Raw genomic sequence first — 19,298 nt, 5'->3', positions numbered from 1 at the left:
GGCTTAAGGCATAGCAAAGGTATGGTCAATTTGCATGTTTGTCTTTTATTAGATTAGATATCCAATGATACTATGTCTCTTGATAGGAGCATTTAGTCCTTTTATGTTTAAAGTAATTGTGGATAGGTATGTACTAATTGCCATTTTATTAATTGTTTCCTTGTTTGCTTTTGGTTGTTCTTTGTTTCTTTCTTCTCTTTCTCTCTTGTACATTGATGACTTTAGTGATTCGTTTGCATTTATTTTTCTTATGTTGTGTATCTATTATAGTTTTTTGATTTGTAGTTACCATAAGATCCATATATGACAAGTTATGTTCATATCAGTCTGTTTTAAGTTCATTGTCATTTAAGTTCAAATGCATTCTAAAAACACATTTTTGCCCACCCCCTTACACATATTTTTGACAATATATTTTACAGCATGTGTGTATCCCTTAATTTATTACTGTAGTTACACATATTCTTACTAAAACTTTCTTCTTTGCTATTTTTCCATCTGCAAACAGGATAATTTGAAAAATTTTAAAGGTTGTTTTAGTTGGGGTGAAAATTAAATAAGATTGTTTTAGCTTGGGTTTTCCCACATACAGATCCTGAGACAAGGATTTAAATACAAATAGTTTACTTTGGGAGATGATATTTGGAAAAACTGGTAGAGGGACAGGGAAGGCAGCTTATAAAGAGTGCATTGTCAAGTGAATTATTACTGAGGATCAGGATAGAGGAGTTCCAACCCAAGGCAAAGAAGCTGGGCATTTATATACCAAGTTCCATCAGTCATTGGTTATGGGCTGCTTTTAAGAAATGTTAATTCTCTAGCATATCTGGCCTGCCTTGCACACAGGTTGTAGTGGCCTCCAGAGAAAGTCCTCAGGAATATGGAAGTTGAGTGGGTATGCACTCTAGTGGTAAGGCCTGAGAATGTATAGAGGCCTGCAGCGGCAGGCGGGGAATGTTGGAGTCCTCCGTCACTGAAGCAAGCAAGCCTCATGTTAGTATCAAGCTGCCCGGCTGCCGGACGCCATCTTGGCTGGCAGGCTGGCTACAAAGTGAAAAATCAAATGCTCAATAAATGTTAGGCAAATATCGTCTACATAAAAATTTATATAAGCAGATTTATCGCTGGTTAATAATCATACTCAAAGTGTATGCATACAGGTAGGAACATAGATGGATGTCATGCTGCAGGTGTAAGCATTTACTAGTATGAGTGGCTCTGGACATTTTCATCAGACTGAAACACAGTCTGTTTTTGGTAGACACACTGATGGAATTAGCAAATACACAGGTGAAAATCAAAAGTCAGGAGATAATAAGGCAAAACAAAGAACTTTGATAAACAACATATCAGTAAGAATAAGTGTCTTGCACTTAAGTTTTAAAATATTGATTCATATATGTTTTGCATGGAGAAAAAAACTGTATAAATTATCAATCTTGTGAAAAATACCAAAGGATTTTAGTAGATTGTAAATTCTGTATAAGCCAGTAGTGCCATGTGTCTTCTCAAAAAGTTAAAATAATCTGAGATTGCATTAATAGAAATAGACTTTCCAGATTTAGGGATTAGTACCCCAACTGTATTCTGAGGTCCAGTCTTAATGCTGGCACATAGTAATTCTTGGCCCTTAGCAAAGAGTTAATGTTTCTGAAATGCTAGTTCTAAAAACATGAAAATTAATACACATTTTTTGTATTGTTGTGAAAGGTGTTATTAAATTCAGGTTTAATCTCTGTTTTCCATGCTAGGAATGGAAAGCTAGAGTGAGTACAAAGGAGAGGAATAGTGAATAAATGATACAGAAATAAAATTATGAGGCTATAAGATGGCAATACCTGAAAAGAAGACAATTGGGTGGCTTTTTCTTTTTTCTTGGTCTTAGCCTGTGTTACAGTGTTAAGTCTTTACAGTGTTAAGCATAAAGGAGTTAGTTCGAGTTATTTTCCTCCAAAAGGACAGATATAAAATATAAGTGGATTCAAATTTCAGCAAGAAACTGCAACTTCCCATTTATAAAGATATTCAGGATCAAAACAAGAACTTCCAGTCTGGTCATAATGGAATATTGGGTATTGTAATTATATTCCTGCTATAAACAGCTATAAAAATGGACAACATATGTGAAACAACTATTTTCAACTATTGGATTGGTTTGTGGATAAAATGAAAAGACATATCTTGGCTTCTGCCTGGGGTCACTGTACAAATTTTAGTACAGGGCACTAGGTCCTGGAGAGCAGCATCTTGCTTGGCAGCGGAAACAGAGTTGGTGTTCAGGGCTTCTGGGATTGCTGGAATTTGTGGAGTACGATACGGGAGAGAAGGGATCTCCTTTAGTCTTTCGCCAAATACTAAACTATGTATGAATATACTAAGACTCCATGACACCAATTAGTCACTGGGGGTCTGTGAATCAGAGGAGGTCTCGTAAGTATCATGTCACAGTTCCAACCAGTAGAATGGAGAGATATAGCACCTTGGACATTCAGTTAGGATCTGAAAAAGACTGCAACATAGGTGCCGGGTTACTCTAGACCTACCCTTGACCCACACTAGCAAGGCCTAAATCCAGACCTTGATAGTGCCAGTGTGAGGCTCAGGTAAATAAAATGTCTCAACATTGTATCCACCATGCCCAGCATATAATGTAAAATTACAATACACAAAGAAGCAGGAAAATGTGACCCATAAGAAGAAAAAAAATTCATAGGAATGAACTCAAGAGTTGACACAGATGTTGGAGTTAGTCCATAAGGAATTTAAAACAACTTTTGTAAATATGTTGAAAGACTTAAAGTAGGGTGAACAGATGGGTAGCTTCAACAGAGAAATAGAAACAATTAAAAAATGGAAATTCTAGAAGTGAAAAATAAAATACACCAAACAGAAAAATTCACTGGATGGGCTTAATACTTCATTGGACACTGGAAAAACACACGATCATTGAATTTGAAGACAACTCAATAATTCAAAAAGACTGAAAACAACAACACTAGAGTTTCAGGTGATACAATTGGAGCGTATATGGAAATGAAAGGACCTGAAATAGCCAAAACAACCTTTTCATGTTTTTTAACACGACAGAGGTCTTTCCCCACACACACACACACTTATCATGCCATGACTTCATAGGGAGTGGGTTCCCGCAGCTCAGGCTCCCTTCCATTGGTTCTCACAACGTGTGCTTCTCTGGGTGGAGCAGGCTGACTCTTCAGTTGAACCCAGGTACCTTTCTCATTGGCTTCCTTCTTTTTCTGATCATTTTCCTTCACAGGTTTCAGGAAGCTTTCTCGGCTCTTAGAGTGCCTAATATGCTCAATACGTACATTAATTCTCTTGGCAAGACTCTTGCCCTTAGCTTGTTTGTTTCCAACAATGCCCACCACATGCGGGGTGACATTGTTCACTCTTCCAGTTTTGCCAGGGGAACGTTTGTGGGCGCTCCTTTTCGAACAGCACTCATTCCCTTGATGTCCACAGTGTCACCTCTCTTGTAGATGCGCATGGATGTGGGCAAAGGAATAATTCCATGTTTTCTGAAAGGCCTAGAGAACATATGCGGGTGCCTCTCCTCTTTCCCTTTGTGTTAGTCATCTTGGCAAATTACTGGAAGATGGCGGTTCCAGCCAAAAGGCCAAAACAATCTTGAAAAAGAAAGATGAAGTTGGAAAATTTACAATACCTGATGTCAAAATTTACTATAAAGCCATAATAATCTAGACCATATATGTATAGACAAATATATCAGTGGAACAGAATAATGAGTTCAGAAATAAATCCACATATATGGGCAATTAATCTTCAACAAAGACACCAAAGTAAGTCATGGAAAAAGGAATGTCCCTTCAACACATGGTGATGGAACAACTGCTACCCATGAAAAAAAATGACTGTGAACTGTATTTCACACCATACACAAAAAATAACTTGAAATGAATCAGGGAGCTAAATATAAAGTACAAGTAATAAGGCTTCTGAAAAGTAATATAGAATGTTTTTGTAAACTTTGGGTAGGTACTTTTATACAGGATGCAAAGGATTTACCATAAATGGTGTATTTAATAGGTTAGACTTCAAAAAAATAATTTCTGCTCATCAAAAGAGCCACTAAAGAAATGAATGACCAAGCTACAGAATGGGAGAAAATACTTGGTAACACAAATCTTTGACAGGAATTTTATATATTCAAAATATATTTTAAAAACTCCTGTGACCCAATAATAAAAAAAAAACAATTAAAATGGACAAAAACACACACATCACAAAAGAAGATACATGAATGCAAATAGTCACATAAAAAATCCTCAACATCATTAGGCACTGAAATATGTGCATTATAATCACAATGAGGTACCACTGTTACAGCCGCTGAAAAGGCTGAAATTAAAACACAACACCCAGTGTTGGTGAGGATGCGGAGCATCTGAGACTCTTAAGCATTACTGATGGGGATGTAAAATGATACAATCACTTTGGAAGACTGCTTAGCAATTTCTTATAAAATAAAATATTCACCTACCCTGTTAGCCTATCAATTCCACTACTAGGTATTTATGGAAGAGGAAGGAAAACATATGTCTGCAATATAACTTGAATCCATAAGAGCTTTAGCCATAAAACCTAAAACTGGAACAACCCATATATCACTTGACAGCAAAAAGAATAAACAAAGTGTTATTTATTCAACAGAATACCTATATATCCATGAAAAGGAATGGACCACTGATACAGTTAACATTGTTTCATCTCAAAAACATTTTGCTTCACGAAAGAAGCATTGCACACACACAAAAATACATACTGTATGATTTCAATTATGTTAAGTGCTAAAACAGGTAAAACTAATCTGTGTGTGTGTGTGTGTGTGTGTGTGTGTGTGTGTGTGTGTGTGTGTTTAAATACTGGCTTTATGGTTGGAGGAACTGACTGGGAATATTAGGAAACTTACTGGGTCATAGAAATATGCTAGATCTTGAGAGGGGTTTGATAAGATAGAGAAAGTTATTTTTAAAAAGCAAACAAACACCAAAACAGCCTAACAGGAACAATGATAGAAGGTCCTTCTTTAGGAGCTTTAAGTAAGGAACAATTTTATCACAATTCATGCCCATGAGGTCAAGCTTGCTAGAAGGCAGCAGGTGGCAAGTGGTGATGACTACCTTCTGCTTCAGCCGGTTTGCTCCTCTGGGCCCCTCTGTGATTGTGTGTGATCAAACATGTGAGGGCCGCAATGGGAGGGACAAATGTCTAGTAACTCAGAAACTAGAGACCCCTTCTGATGACTCACTCGGCAGGGCGGGGAGATAAAACCCTCCTTGTTTAATCAGGTGACCTGCTGCTAATGGAGTACTTGTTGGAACACCCCAAGAACTAAAGAGGTGAAATGGCAAATTACCTGAAGGTTAATTCACAAGATCATGCCAGTTCAGAAGGGTTCAGTGAAATTTGCCAAGAAGCCTCACAGTTTAATCATCCTTTTGAGTCTGTTCGAATTGTTTTACCGGAGTTACTGAAATGCCGTAAAACAACTGTGGGTCCTCTCTTAGCACAAGCGCTTTCAGTGGTAAAAGACCCACGAGCTGGGTGGTGGGAAAGGGACAGAGAAACGCTTTGCTGTCCTGGATGCAAAGCTCCTGTCCAAAGCAGAGCGGAGTCATCCTGGGACTGAGCTTCTGTTGCCCCTTTGCTAATGAACACCTGTAGAGTGATAGGCCCCAGTGGACACCTCAAGACACCACAGGCAGAGGGGAAAGAAGCTGCCCACACCCCACAGGCAAAGATCAGGGGTGCCGCCGGCCACAGGAGAACTGGCGCCTTTATTTTAGACTATGAAGGGCTAGGGTCTCTGGCTTCAGGAACCCAGTATCATCCCAGAGCATGGCTGTGCTGGTGGTGGTGGGTGGGTGGGGGGGGAGGGGGGAGAGAAAGAGATTGCTTTGCTAATATCTAATAGGAAACTGCCTGTGGCCCAGCCTGTTAATTTTATCTTGGTTCCTGGCTCACCTCAGACAATGCTGGCACCAATCCCCTATTTGTTAAACGCTTCCCTGTATCCAACCCTGAAAACAATTGAAAGACCGCTCCCCGCCCCCCCCACCCACCCACCCCCACCCCCCGCCCCGATTTCTGAAACTGGAAGTGTCTTCCTGGGCTCACTCGGAGCTTGAAGACCTACCCCAGGGCAAGGAATGGGCTCAATGGGCTAAATCAGCCCAAGCAAACTGATCGATCATCAGGTCCCTGGAAAGATTTCAAAAAATACAAATTATGTGCCCCATTCCTGGACATCTTGATGTGCTAGATATGAAATCAGGACTTGGATTTAATTTGGGGGAGGGGAGGAGTTTGGCTTATTTTTTGTTTTGTTTACTTTTAACCTACCCAGAAAGTCTTAAAGTCAGATTTAATATATTTATTTGCTTCTGGATAAGCCAGAGCATAGTCATCCTGAGATACAAAACCATTGTTTTTATTTCCCCTGAAACTCCCCATTAACATCAAAGCCTACTCTCTAGAAAAGGAGGGAAAATTCCCCAAATTTTACCTATTGTGAATTTTTTCGTTTTGTTATGTGATCTCCTCTCAGAGTGACTATTACTATGCCAATATGACTTGAAGAGTACTGAAGTCTCCAACAGCTTAACATGGTCTTTCCTCTGGCTTCTAAGGGTAGCAGCCATGAGGGTGAAAGGTAAAGGGAAATACTCACCAAGTGGGGAAAACATGGCTGTCCTTACCTACTTCCCAGTCTCCTCTAGCCCATTTGGACTGGCGACAAGGTCATAGTTGTGTTTAAATCAATAGTGTGGATCAGGGACAGATGTACCAGCCGGTGCATATGAGGGACCAAAGGTGAAATAACAGTACTTACCCCACTGTGATAAAACTCAGCTAAGCAGGGGACACCAAAGTCTTGCCAAATTTCAACCCACCCTTGGTGGCTTTCTGTACATTTGGGGGGTCTGATTTTGTGTGAAAGTGAGTGACCCAGCATCCCTGTGACAGACTTGGGAAAGCCTCGAGTCGTTGCTCCCTGTAGCGTGGATGGCCTTCCATACAGTTACCCAGCTTCCAAAGCAGGCAGGGAAGGATGTGGAGGGTTAAGATGCTAACGCGGCAAAGTGGAGGAGGAAAAGGAATAGCTGCAAGTAACCGAGCTTCCTAAACAACAAAATCAGTTGAGTTCAGCAAAAGCCACCCTTTATTTCATACTTGGATATGACCTCACTGTAGCAGCAAGTGTGCATGCACGTGCGCATGCGCGCGCGCGCACACACACACACACACACACACACACACACACATATTCACTCTCTCTAGCCCTCCCCAGGTGGCTGTGTCTCTTCAGGGGCTATGCAGGTAGGGAAAGATATGCAAGTAGAAATTAAAATCAAGTGCAAGGCTCTGTAGAATGTTCCACCTTGAAAAGAGCCCTGGGCTCAGGTTGTAGGTGCAACAGCCTGGCCATTTGAACAGGACACTAGGTGAGAGGATGCTGCTTTCTTTTTTCTGTCGCAGAATTTAAGGTAAAGATCAGAGTCAGGGCCACTCCCCAGTTAGTATGTGAGGTCCCCATACCCTGACCCTGATCCATTCCCACACCTCTCTCCCTACCTAACTAAACTGTACATTTTTCCTGAATATATTGTAACTCCCTCATCCAAAAGTAGAAACCATTTCTCCCCACCCAGAACGCCCTTCCCTCCAGCTTAGTCTGTCCAAATCGGACCCCTCCTTCAAAGCCCACCTCAGATGCCACTCTTTGTAAAGGTTGGGCCATTGCTTCCAGTGAAATCTGACGTTCCGCCTTGCCCACACTGCCTTGGCGATGCGTTTCCAGGCCTTCCTGTATCCCCTCCATCCTGGAGCCAGTAGCTCCGGGTACTCACTGGGACTGGAGCCTGGCGCCTCTGCACTCCCCGCAGTACCCAGCACAGGCTCTTCCAACCAAGAACCCAGGGCTGTGACAGCAGCATCGAGGCCTGGAACCCCAACTCTGCCACTGGCGTTATCCTTGGGCCAGCTGCTTATCTGGGGCGATAGTCAAAGTAGTTAACTGGCTCAGCTCAGGCCCCATCCATCGGAGGACTGGACAGATTGAACATCCCTTTGTGTGCCTTTCTCATCTGTAAAACAGGCACAGTCCCTGCCTGCCTCACGGGGAGGTTGGGAGTCAAAGCAGACCATACGTGTGAGTGTTTTGTAGAGTGAAGTGTTCTGCAATCATCAGGCAGGGTTGTTCAGTGGTACTTCCAGGGCTTGTGTGTGGCGTTGGCGGCCCTGCCTCAGCTTTCCCTCTGCCCTGCTCCGCTCGGGCTCCCAGGAGCTGGCCACGGGGTTGTGTCCGTCAAACAGGACAAGTGGGAGAACTCTTGCAAAAAAGCGGTTAGGTCCCACAGACAGTCAGGATCCCAGCTTCTTCAAGCATCACCCCTTACCGTTTCCATCCTGAAAATGTCAATTTTTCAATAGGTAAGTTTTGGAAGATCTAATCGAAGCCAAAAGCCTAGAAAAGGCTTTTTGAACTTGAAGCTTTTCTCACTTGAGGCCACGGTGTGCTATTGCACAGTGACCTTAAAATCCAGGATTCCTAAAGGCACCTGGGGACCTCTGGTTGTCGTCGTGTGTCAGAGGGCAGCTCTGTCTGAATCTGCAAATGGAAATAAATGCCAGGGACATTGACACACCTGGAAAGAACAGTCTAAATCTTAGTTCCTGTTTTGTCCTTATCATTTATTAGCTCTTCTTCTGACCCTTTCTTAAAAACTGTTGATTCTTTTTTTTCCTTCACTATCAGCTCCCTGCATCCTCTCATGTCTCATCCTGGGAACACAAAGTTGTAGCTATTTCTTCCTTCCGAAGACATTTAACCCCTTCCTCTTAGCCAGTGTGCAGGGACTGTTTTGTGTTTACTGATGGTTGCTAGTTGATGACTATTCTTCTCTACCGCGATCTGAGTGAAGAAAAGGGCTGCAGTGTAATGTGAAATCACAGTGGTCAGACTCAGTGCAGCAGGGGACCCCAGGCTGTAGGAACCGAAAGGAAATAGACACGGCCTTTGCCTTATCCTTGGAGGAACCCCACTTAAAAGGCAATGCAGGCCCTGGCCAGTGTTCCTAAGTGGTTAGAGCATCTGCCCAGGAACTGAAGGGTCTTGGATTCGATTCCCAGTCAAGGGCACGTACCTCAGTGGCAGGTTCCATCTCTGGCCTAGTGGGCTGTAAGCAGGAGGCAACCAATCGATGTTTCACTCTCTCATTCTCTTCTCTCTCTCTCTCTCTGTCTCTACCTCTTCCCTCTCTTCCACTTTCTCTAGAAAAAAATACTCTCACATGTTGGGTAAGGATGTAAAAGAATAAAGGCAATGCAGAACTATCATACCCAAATCCCCTAGAATTGGAATGATAAAGGAACCAGGACAATCCTCCACAGCACCTTCCTGCCCACTTCCTAGCGGTGGGACCACTGATGAGTTCTCTTCCCTCTCTTGAGTCTGTTTCTTCATATGAGAAACGGAGAAACATCTACCAAGCAGAGCTGTGTAAGAATCAGCGAGGGTGTCTGTAAGGTGGCCTTGCCAGTACCTGGCCATGGTTGGGTGGTGATTATTGTTTGTCTTCTCATTGAGCGGGTAGGCTGGCTCCAGAAACCCGCAAGTGCTAAGGCAAAGGGTGTGCCTCTCACCCTTACCACTCTCAGGACGAGAAGCAGGGGGATAGGGTGGGAAGGGCAGGGCTCCAGGCAAATGAGCAGGACTCAAGCCTCAGCGCTCACTCAGCAGATGTGTGACTTTTGGCAGGTCCTCACCTATAAAATAATAATACCCACCCCACAGAGTCATCTTGAGGCTCAAATGAGCTAACGTGTAAGGAGAGGGGAGTCAGCGAGAAAGCACTAATAAATGTGTGTTACTAATGCTTTGACAACAGACTGAGGGTTTCATGTGCCTACGTGACAACTGTCAGGCAGCCTAGATGTTTGGGACCCACGAGTCAACCAGAAATCGCAGTGGTTTAGACTTAGTTCAAGACTTTGTTCTCCCCAAAAGATAAGAAAGCTTCTTATCTTGACTGGTCTCCTGATTCTCTCCCTGCTGGGAAGGATGGGGGCAGGGCATTGTCAACTGAGGCTCAGACACGATCAGAGCTATCCCAAGGCTGCACAGTCTGGGTTCAAGTCCCAGGTCTGCCTCTTACCAGCTAAACTTGAGAAAGTTACCTTTGCCTCTGTTTCTTCAGCCGTAGATGACAGTAGTGCCACCGACCTCATAGAGTTAACACAGGGGAAGACTCTCTGGTGTACAGGAAACACTCAGGCATGTGGACAAAAAGAGCAACACAGAGACAGAAGAGCCAGGAGAAGCAGTAGGTGTTTTGGAGAGAGAATCGGGCTACCCTTCGAATATAGTTCATTTCTTCAGTCAGATGCTACATTTCCTCCAACAATACCTACTCCTTCTCCTGGTTCTTCTGTCTCCCACTTGGCACCAATATTGTGAGTTTCGGTGTTGCACTTGGGCTTTCTCTGTAAGACGGTGACACGGCACCAGCTCATGACTTGGGGTGGTTTGAAACATTCTTATTTGGCTCCTGGCTCCTGAGTAGAGGGCAGTTTCTTCTCTGGCTCAGATAGTAAGAGGCTCCTCCCCACCTGTGCCATTCTCTTTTCCACAGTCATTCCCGGCCTTCTGCAGGTTTCTCTCAGCACCTCAGTAAACTCTAAGAAATCTTTCTGCCTTCAAGGTCTGAGGGGACGGTGCACTTAAAACCAGGAAGGACAGGAAGTTGGGCGGCCCCCCATGAGCCAGAACCACCCTTGAGGGGAAGCCATGTCCAGGCTCATCCGCATGGGCAGTGTGACACCCACAGAGGGCAGCCACTCTCTGAGCGGAGGTTAGAGTCAGTGTTGTGTGAAACATCGAGATCCCATCTGCAATAGCTGGAGACTAACAGGAGCAAAGAGACAAGTGAGATGGTGTTCCCGATCCAGCAAGGGAAAGGAGACCACTCACTGTTCAGTGTGTCACAGTTCACTAGCACTTTTCTCCATGCAGCCAAACGTAATCTAATCCTAACTACAACCAAAGAAGAGAGAGGAGACTTTCAGAATAACTTCAGTCATGAAAGACTAGGCTCAGTCTAAACGCTCTTTTTCACTTTAGGCAACTCAGGCGGCGATGCCTGGTGATATGATGTTTGGGGTACAAGACTCTGCACCGCAAAGAACTATAAGCCAGGGACAGTTTTTAGGGTGAAAGCCCAGTTAGTGCTAAGACTGTACTTGGTGTATTGCTATTTTATGTCAGCATACCCTTGTGGCTTCAGCCCTGCTCTGCACTGGGATGGGGTTCCCTAGGGCTCTTAGGAAGTAGCCACACATTGAGTTTCTGGAGAAGACGGAGTTTGAGGCTGACCAGTCTCAGCAAAGCCTTCTTTTACAGGAAGTTCCCTGAATTGCTGCCCCAGATCTTCCTCCCTGTTTGTTTGCATCCTTTTTCTTTGGATCCACTCCTCCTTTGTTGGCCTCTCTCCAGCCACCTGCTGGTAGCTCGGTGTCCTCCATACCCCATCGCCCGTTGGCTACACCAGGCACATTCCTGTGATGCTGTGGGTGGGGGGATGAGCCCTGTGTGTGAGCCAACGAGGCTGCATCACCAAAGAATCAAATCCCAGCTTCACTGCTACCCAGCCAGGTCATGTTCCAGGGTGGATGGGCCCCAGAGAAGCAGCCACCTGGGAGATTCAATGGGTGCTACCTTCCAACAATGGCTCTGAGAGCCTGAGGTCATGGAGTCATCCCAGCCAGATCACTGGGTCTGCCAGGCTGTCCCACCTCCTCCCTCCTCTTGCTGCTTAGTGCCAGCCCAGCCTCCTAACCCCCAGCCCCAGAGCTGGATCCAGTTTGCTGAACCAAAGAGGACAGGTGCCCTTGTGACTTCTAAGGCCCCTGATTTTTCAGACACGACAGGTCTAGTGGAGATGGCAACCCCCAAGGAAGGCCGGCCGTCTTGCTCAGCAGCAGCAACACAGCTAAAAGCTCTTTTTCACTTTAGGCAATTCATGCGCTTGGTTAGACATTTATAGATTGCAGTCGCTCATCCAAAAAATCTAGGTCATCCTTCACACAGAGCTTCGCGCTTCTGCAGAAGCGCCGTGCCCAGGGAGGGATGTGCCTGCTTCTGTCTGGTTTGGCCGAGGGAGTGGAGTGTCTGCCACAGGAGGACGGAGGGCCCAGCACGGGGGCTGTGAGCTGTCAGGGGACTTGGTATTTTCACCGGCACAGCCCTGGCTCACGGGCTCTCTGGTTTCGAGCTGTCCTAGCTAAACGGTGTCAGGAACAGCTGCATTGTGTTGATGTTATGGAAAGTGGTGGCTCTACGGGTTCGGATCTCCAGAGAGATTTTTAGAGTACATGCACCATAAATGCAATGAGAAGGGGGAGAGGTTGGTCTGAATGGGTGTGGGGCTTCTTGGGGAGAAAGAGAAGTGGGTAGGGGTTTAGCTTTAGAGCACAGATGGCTGAAAGTTAGAGCTCTTCCCTATATAACTAGTCTTCACCGCACTCATCTCTTAATCCCTAAGGAGAGGCAGGTTCCTAGGAAAGAGCCCAGGGCTAGGGGCCCGATGGCCATTCCTGTCCAGGAGCCGTCATCACCAGCCCTGGGGGCCATGGCCAAGGCACAGACCTTGGTTTCCTCATCTTTAAAATGGAGCCACAGTCCCTGCTACCGCAGAGGTGTGCAACTTGTGTTCAATACAGGTGAGGGTTTAAGAACATGAGGTGCCGCTATCAGGTGTTCTCATCTCAGGAGAACAGTGGTTCTCCAGGGCTGGCTGGCTTCAGGTGCTTGGTGTGTGTGTGTGTGTGTGTGTGTGTGTGTGTGTGTGTGTGTGTGTGTGTGTGTGTGTGTGTCAGGATCCCCCTAGAGCCAGTCTTCTGATTTACGGAGATGTTGACCTCCAAGAGCTGCATCAGCCCTGCCATAGGCTGCAGATCTAACTCTGCCTGCGTGTTTTTCTGACGCTGGCTTTCCCATTACCATCTTCTGGGCCCTGTTTTTGACACTCCTGTTATTTTGTGTTATGCCCCCTATGCTGACAGCCTGCCTGCCCTCCATATACTAATTTCTGACATCTGCCTTTAGTATACTCAGGATCCCTTCACTCATCCGCAGATTTCCATGGAAACCAAGACAAAGGGGAAGAAAAGACAGCTTTAGAGTCTCTCTGGTGTGGGACATGCTTTGTGTCCATTTTGCAGCGAGTCGTTTCCACCACATCCCCCAGACAGGCCCCCACTGTAGGAGTCACCCCACCTCTCGTCAGTGTGAAGCAGGTTCAGGCATGCAGCCCTTTGCAAATTTCCTTTCACATGATTCTAACCATCAGAGAGCAGTTCATTGCTCTCAGGGGCAAGTAGCTTATTTAAGATTAAACCACAGAAAGGAAAAAAAAAATAGAGTGTGCAGGCTGATTTAGAGGAAGAGGGCTGGATCATAAGGCCTCTTGAATCTTGACGTTCTGGGTCACCTCATCACCAGATATCAACAGATGCTTACTGAGCCACCACGCTGGATAGGATCTCTCCCCTTCTGAACTTGACCACTGTGCAGCGTGGCCTCCTCCGCTTCATTCTTCACATTTACTGTCTAGTATTGTTTGGTGTCTTGGGTGTGTGTCCCATTCCCCAACCTGACTGTGAGCTCCTCAATGGCGAGTGTTCTGTAGCTCTTCAGGCCTCCTTCGGGATCTAGGATGGTGCCTCGCACAGAGCGGATTAATTATCAATGTTGATTAATTGTGTCCAAAACTGTGTTTAATCTAAGTAGAATGAGAAGTTGCTATATAGAAAAGGAGTATCCTCTCATTGGAAGGGTACAAGCAGAGGCTAGATAGCCACTTACCTGCGACACTTTTAGAAGGAAATAATGCATCGGATGGAAGGTCGAGGTAGATGACTAAAGTCTTTTCCACCCCCGAGATTCTGTGATTCCATGAAGTGTCAGTATTGCTGCCACTGAGTCTAATGATGGAAAATGGGTTGTTGCTTCAGAGACAAATGACTGTCTAGAAGCCCCGTGACTTTCCTGTTTGCTTGAGGAACAAATGGTCCCCAGGTTGGGTGGGTCTTTAAGTTGTATAGATCTCTGGCAGTATACTTTATTCTCCAAGACAAGTGTAGAGTGTATAAGACTGACATTTTGTACCCACTGAATTTTCACCCCTTTAAAGAAGTCTTCCCCTGAAGTGTAAGGAGAAGCAGATGGGGATGAGAAAATCTGCATATTTTACTATGCATTGCACATTTTACTTATTAGAATTTTTAGTTTGACACCTTGCATTTTTCAAAAGCTTCAAGATGCAAACAAAATGAAATTATTCATTGAAATATTTAAATCACCTTACACCAATTACATCAAAATATCAATAAATCCAGCAGCCTGGAAGGTAGGTTCCCTTTGACTTTCAAAGAGGCCCGCACCCTCAGAAAGGAAGAAGTGCTTGCTGAGAGGCGGTCAGGAAGGAAGTGCATCCGTGGTGAGGTCACGTGGGGAGAGGTGGCGGTGGGATGAGGGCAAGTGACACACCAAGGCGTTCTCCTGTGGAGAAAGGAGAGCCGAGAAGGGAGTTCAGGACCCAGGAACCCAGGTGCTTCTGCTGTCACCCCGTCTCTGCCTCCCTTTGCTGAGTGGATCACCCCCTCCTGGCCTTGCCCTCACTCCACAGAGAGCACATGAGGATTAACAAGCCACAGTGGGGAGCGTCACAGAACTGTGTAAAGAGAGTGCGAGGGAACATGGAGTGTGACTGCTTATGAATCTTAGACACAGCATGCTTCTTACTTTAAAGGTAACTTTAATGATCAATATCAATTAACCAAGGCTTATAAAGACTTTCAGAAACCACTGGAGTCCCAATCCCACGTCCCAGTGACATCTCTTAGACTTGTAACCTAAGGACTGGAAGAGATCTTTTAGCTCATCCACTTTGGCCTCCCATTTAACACTCAAATTCCCTCTCCTAAGAAATGGTTGTGCCGTGTGCAGCCAAGCCCAGTGGAAGGAGCAGGGCTTCCGGAATCCGACAAACCTGGAGCAGATCCTAGCTCCTCCACCCATTGTCTCTTTGACCCAGAATAAATTACCCAGTGTCACCATGCTTTCATTTTCTCATCTGCACGCCATGAACAATACCAACATTGTAGAGTTGTGAGAATTAGAAATGACATCGTTAAAAGATGCTAGCCAACCACAAGGAAGAGTTGAGTCACAAGCCTTAGATTCTGTCCACACGAAAGAAGCCTGGGACTGTGTCCATAGCTCCTTTGACCATTCTGATGCCCTACAAATACATTTCACAGTCTTTCCTGCTCTTTACCATCCTACATGGGACTATGAGCACTACTAGCTCTGTGAGGAAAGCTGCGTCATAAAAACTATGTTGTCAGATACTGAATTGAAAAGTTACCTCTATAATTGTAGTCTACTTGATTGCATAAGGAGAGGTGTGGAGAGGAGTAATCGGGTATGAAACAGGAAATAAAGTGGGAAATGGTAAAAGGGGCCAGAACCTGTGGAGCTCCATTGGCCATTGTAAGGATTTTGAGTTTTATTACCAGTATAACGGAGTTCAGTAAAGCACATTAAGCACATGACCTGATTCATGGGTTTTAGAAGCTTGTTCCTGACTTCTGAGTGGAGAATTGACTGTAGAGTGGAAGCAGGAAGGGCATCTAGGTTATTGCCTTGTGATCATGGCTACAACTAATAAAACGGCAGGGATGGAGGGAAATGGACAGGTTTGAGGTATAGTTTGAAAGTAGAGTTTGAAAGACCTCCCGTGGAAACAGCAGAGGCTTGCTGCTGGATTGGCTATGAGAGAAAGTGAGGCAAGAAGGATAACTCCTAGGTTTTTTATTTAAGAGGATGGTTGGTGGTGCTATTTGCTGAGATGAAGAAAAGTGGAGGAGGAATGAATTTGGTGGGGGTCGTGGGGGAAGGTCAGCAGTTTTGTTTGAATGAGACATCTGAGTGGATTTGCCAAGTGTGTTGGACGGACTAATTGGGTACTCGGGGCTGAAGATATAAGTTGGGCAGTCATCAGCATATAGGTGGCATTTTTAGCCAAAGGACTAGATAAGTTCACTTAGGAAAAAAATTAGTTAATTTTTTAATTTAAATTTTAAGAAGTTTTAAATTTTAAAAATTGTTAGAAAAAAAGAAGTGGGAGGAATAAACCACAGAGCACAGTGACATTTAAAAGCTCAGCAGAGGAAGAAGAGGCAGAAGAAGAGCTTGAGAGAGAAGCTGAGAAAGTGTGATGTTATGGGAGCCAAGAGAAGAAAGTGTTCCAGGAAAGAGAGTTGTCAACGTGGGTTGGCTTGAATGCAACTTGAGTCATAAAGTGAGCTGAGGACAGAGGCATACACTACAGGATCTGGTGCGGCTAGTTGGTGACCTTGAAAATACAATATGCAGTGGTTCTCACCCTCCCTAATGCTGCGACCCTTTAGTACAGTTCCTCATGTTGTGGTGACCCCCAACCAGAACATTATTTTCGTTGCTACTTCATAACTGTAATGTTGCTACTGTTATGAATCATAATGTAAATATCTGATGTGCAGGATGTATTTTCATTGTTCGCGACCCACAGGTTGAGAACTCCACTAAGTGGAATGATGGAGTTAGAAGTCAGAATGGGATGGTTGAGAAGGAACAGGAGTTGATAAATTGATGACAGGGAGGTTTTGCTGAAAAGGAGAACAGAAATGGAGAGGTAGCTAGAGAGGATGCCAGTTTAAGGTTTTGTTTTATTTCATTGTGTTTTAAATAGGAAAGTCTGATGCATATTTAAATGCCAGTGGGCGTAAAGTAGGAGAGAGAGAGAGAGAGAGAGAGAGAGGTTGATGATGCAGGGAAGAAAGTAGACAAAGGCAGGATCAGAGTCCTTGAGGAAGGAGACCCAGAGCTCAGTGGGAGCCACGGCCTCAGAAAGGCCTCCATGGAAGCAGCAGGCCGTAATGGAATGTGGGAAAATCAGTGGGTTTGGTGATGGCAGGGTGAGTGACCCTGTCAGCTTACTTACATTTTCTCATGAACTGTGGCTTCAGGTCATCTTTTGAGGATGAGCGAGGACTTCTGAATCCTGAGTCCAAGTGCACTATGTCTTTTACTTACAGTTTGGCACACTTGGAAAGAATGAAAATGACAACCCCTTTTGTATAACACATTTTAAAGAGCTATCAATGATAAAGCAATTCATGTTTATTCTTTCATTTGATATTTTATCCTGAATCAGTCAAGTTCCCAACAGAGAATAGAATTCGCATGGTTTGTTTAATTGAAGACACATAGATGAAGGAGCTATTTACAGAGATAAAGTAGAATTAACAGATGTTGCACCCAGAGACTGTCAACAGCCACAAGTCATTGCTACCCTCAGGGCCAGAGGGCCAAGGGCCAAGGAGATGAGCAGGGTTAGACCACAGGTGAAGCAGAAGTCACAAGGGGCCAACTAGTAGGATGTTTCATGGGAGAGACCTGCAGCTCCTTTCAGGGAAGTGGTGCAGAGCAGAGAAGGGAGGGCAAAGACATGACCTGACTTCTCTTCTCCCTTCTCTTGCTGATGCTTCCTCAAGGCTGAGCACAACTGGAAGCTAGCTGGCACTGGTGTTGCAGTCCATGGTGAAGGACAGAGAGCAGGTCTGGCATCAAAAGACCAGCATAGCCCCTAGTACTTCATGCCATCACTATTGAAAAGATTTTGAAAAGCCCTCCAAGAGAAATCTTTATACCCAATGCCAGTGTATAGAATGCATCTTATTATTTGACATTAGCTGGGCTTTGGAAAACCTAGCTAACCAAGCTTTTGGATATAAAGCATCATGGATACTTGTAACTCACCCATAATCTCCAAATGTAATGTTTCCCCATAGTCTTCCTCCTTTATTGCAGAGGCAGCCTGCCCATAAAACTAGGGGAGGTTTTTTCAGAGCTCCTCCATGCCGTGGGAGCGCCCTAGGCATGTATTCAGATGGTCATGTTTTGGCCAAGTTGCAAAAGTAAGGCATTTTAACTGAAATCTATTAACACTATACTTTTTTGACTGTGACCCTAGAAAGAACCCACCATCATATGCACTTTGGGCCCCACAAAACCTGGATCTGCTTCTGCTTTCGGGTGCACTGGTGCAAATTTTACCCCTTTCCCAAGATTCCAACACCTCCCAGTGGGTGGTTAACGGGCATCAAAATGGACATTTTGCGAAGGGGAGAATACGGCAGGAGGATAAGAAAAGCAAAGCAAGGAGGGAGTGTGGCGCCAGAGGCAGTGGGAGAAAAGCACTGTGCCTGGAGACGCCCTTGGGCCCGCACCGTTGTGTCATGAAGGGTGGTCGGGGCTGGTTTCTCTCTGGGGCCTCGCTCAGATGCTGCTCTCTGTGTTTCAGATGCAGATGGAAACCTGTGCCGAAGTAACCAACTGCTGCAAGTCATGCTGACCATGCACCGAGTTATCATTTCCTCTGCGGAACTGCTCCAAAAAGTGATCGCCCTATATCCTTTCAGCAGACCCGCTGGCAGTCCCCAGTAGGAGTGCTCAAGGGTAGCTGGAAATCGGAAGTATGCTTTTATTTGGATTGGTTTGGAATAATCCTGAGTGGTAAATGGGTTCACAGGTTACACGTCCTTTCAGGGGCATGGTGTGTGTGTGTGTGTGTGTGTGTGTGTGTGTGTATCTGTGTACATACATGTGTATGTGTACCTTCAGTTGGGCAGGGCGATGCTCTTGATGCTGATTGCTCTGGGAAGTAGTCAAAGAAATCAGCATGCAAACAGTCTTCTCTGGCTAGTAACAATACTTTTCTTGTCTATTCATCCAACTTCACAGTTGCCTGTGCATATTGACAAGGGTGCAAGCATGACTCAAGTGATGACATGCATTCTGGCTTTCCTGACCAATTCTGGAACCTTCCCCAGGTTCTGGCCAAGGCTTCCTGGTGCCACAGCAACTGGAGTCTGCTGGTGCCTTTTGCTGCAGGCAGCAAACCCAGCTGGACTGTAACCTTCTTGTGGGGTGTGAACTGAGTAGGGAGGGGAATTGCCTGCCCTCTCCCTCTCGCTGATGGCACTGTAAGCTGTGGCCTCCGAAGAAAACCTGTGGGTGGGGTGGGACTGTTTAGCGCCCGAAGCCCAGATCCCCAGCTCTGAGTCATGACTTGCAGCTCTTCTCATCTTCACCACCTCTCCTGACCCTACCTTTTCATCTTATGACAGGCGCGCGTGCACATACACACACG

The 19,298-nt window shown here is 45.1% G+C and overlaps 1 protein-coding gene and 1 pseudogene across 4 annotated transcripts in view; one reads left to right on the top strand and one right to left on the bottom strand.

The window, feature by feature from the left end:
• The window catches only part of RASGRP1 (RAS guanyl releasing protein 1), an 80,388-nt gene that overhangs the window by 27,081 nt on the left and 34,009 nt on the right, over positions 1 to 19,298 (top strand). For all 4 annotated transcript variants that reach the window (XM_036296842.1, XM_036296815.1, XM_036296836.1 and 1 more), the window contains one exon: positions 18,450 to 18,555. In XM_036296842.1, coding sequence (XP_036152735.1) covers positions 18,450 to 18,555 — 106 coding nt within the window. The remainder of the gene's footprint in view (positions 1 to 18,449; positions 18,556 to 19,298) is intronic.
• On the bottom strand, positions 1,039 to 5,821 carry LOC118649600 (annotated as a pseudogene).

This window comes from Myotis myotis, unplaced genomic scaffold (assembly GCF_014108235.1).
Source record: "Myotis myotis isolate mMyoMyo1 unplaced genomic scaffold, mMyoMyo1.p scaffold_m19_p_1, whole genome shotgun sequence".
Classification (NCBI taxonomy): Eukaryota; Metazoa; Chordata; class Mammalia; order Chiroptera; family Vespertilionidae; genus Myotis; species Myotis myotis.
Note: the sequence above shows the minus strand (reverse complement) of the source record. Positions and strands in the feature narration are given on the sequence as shown.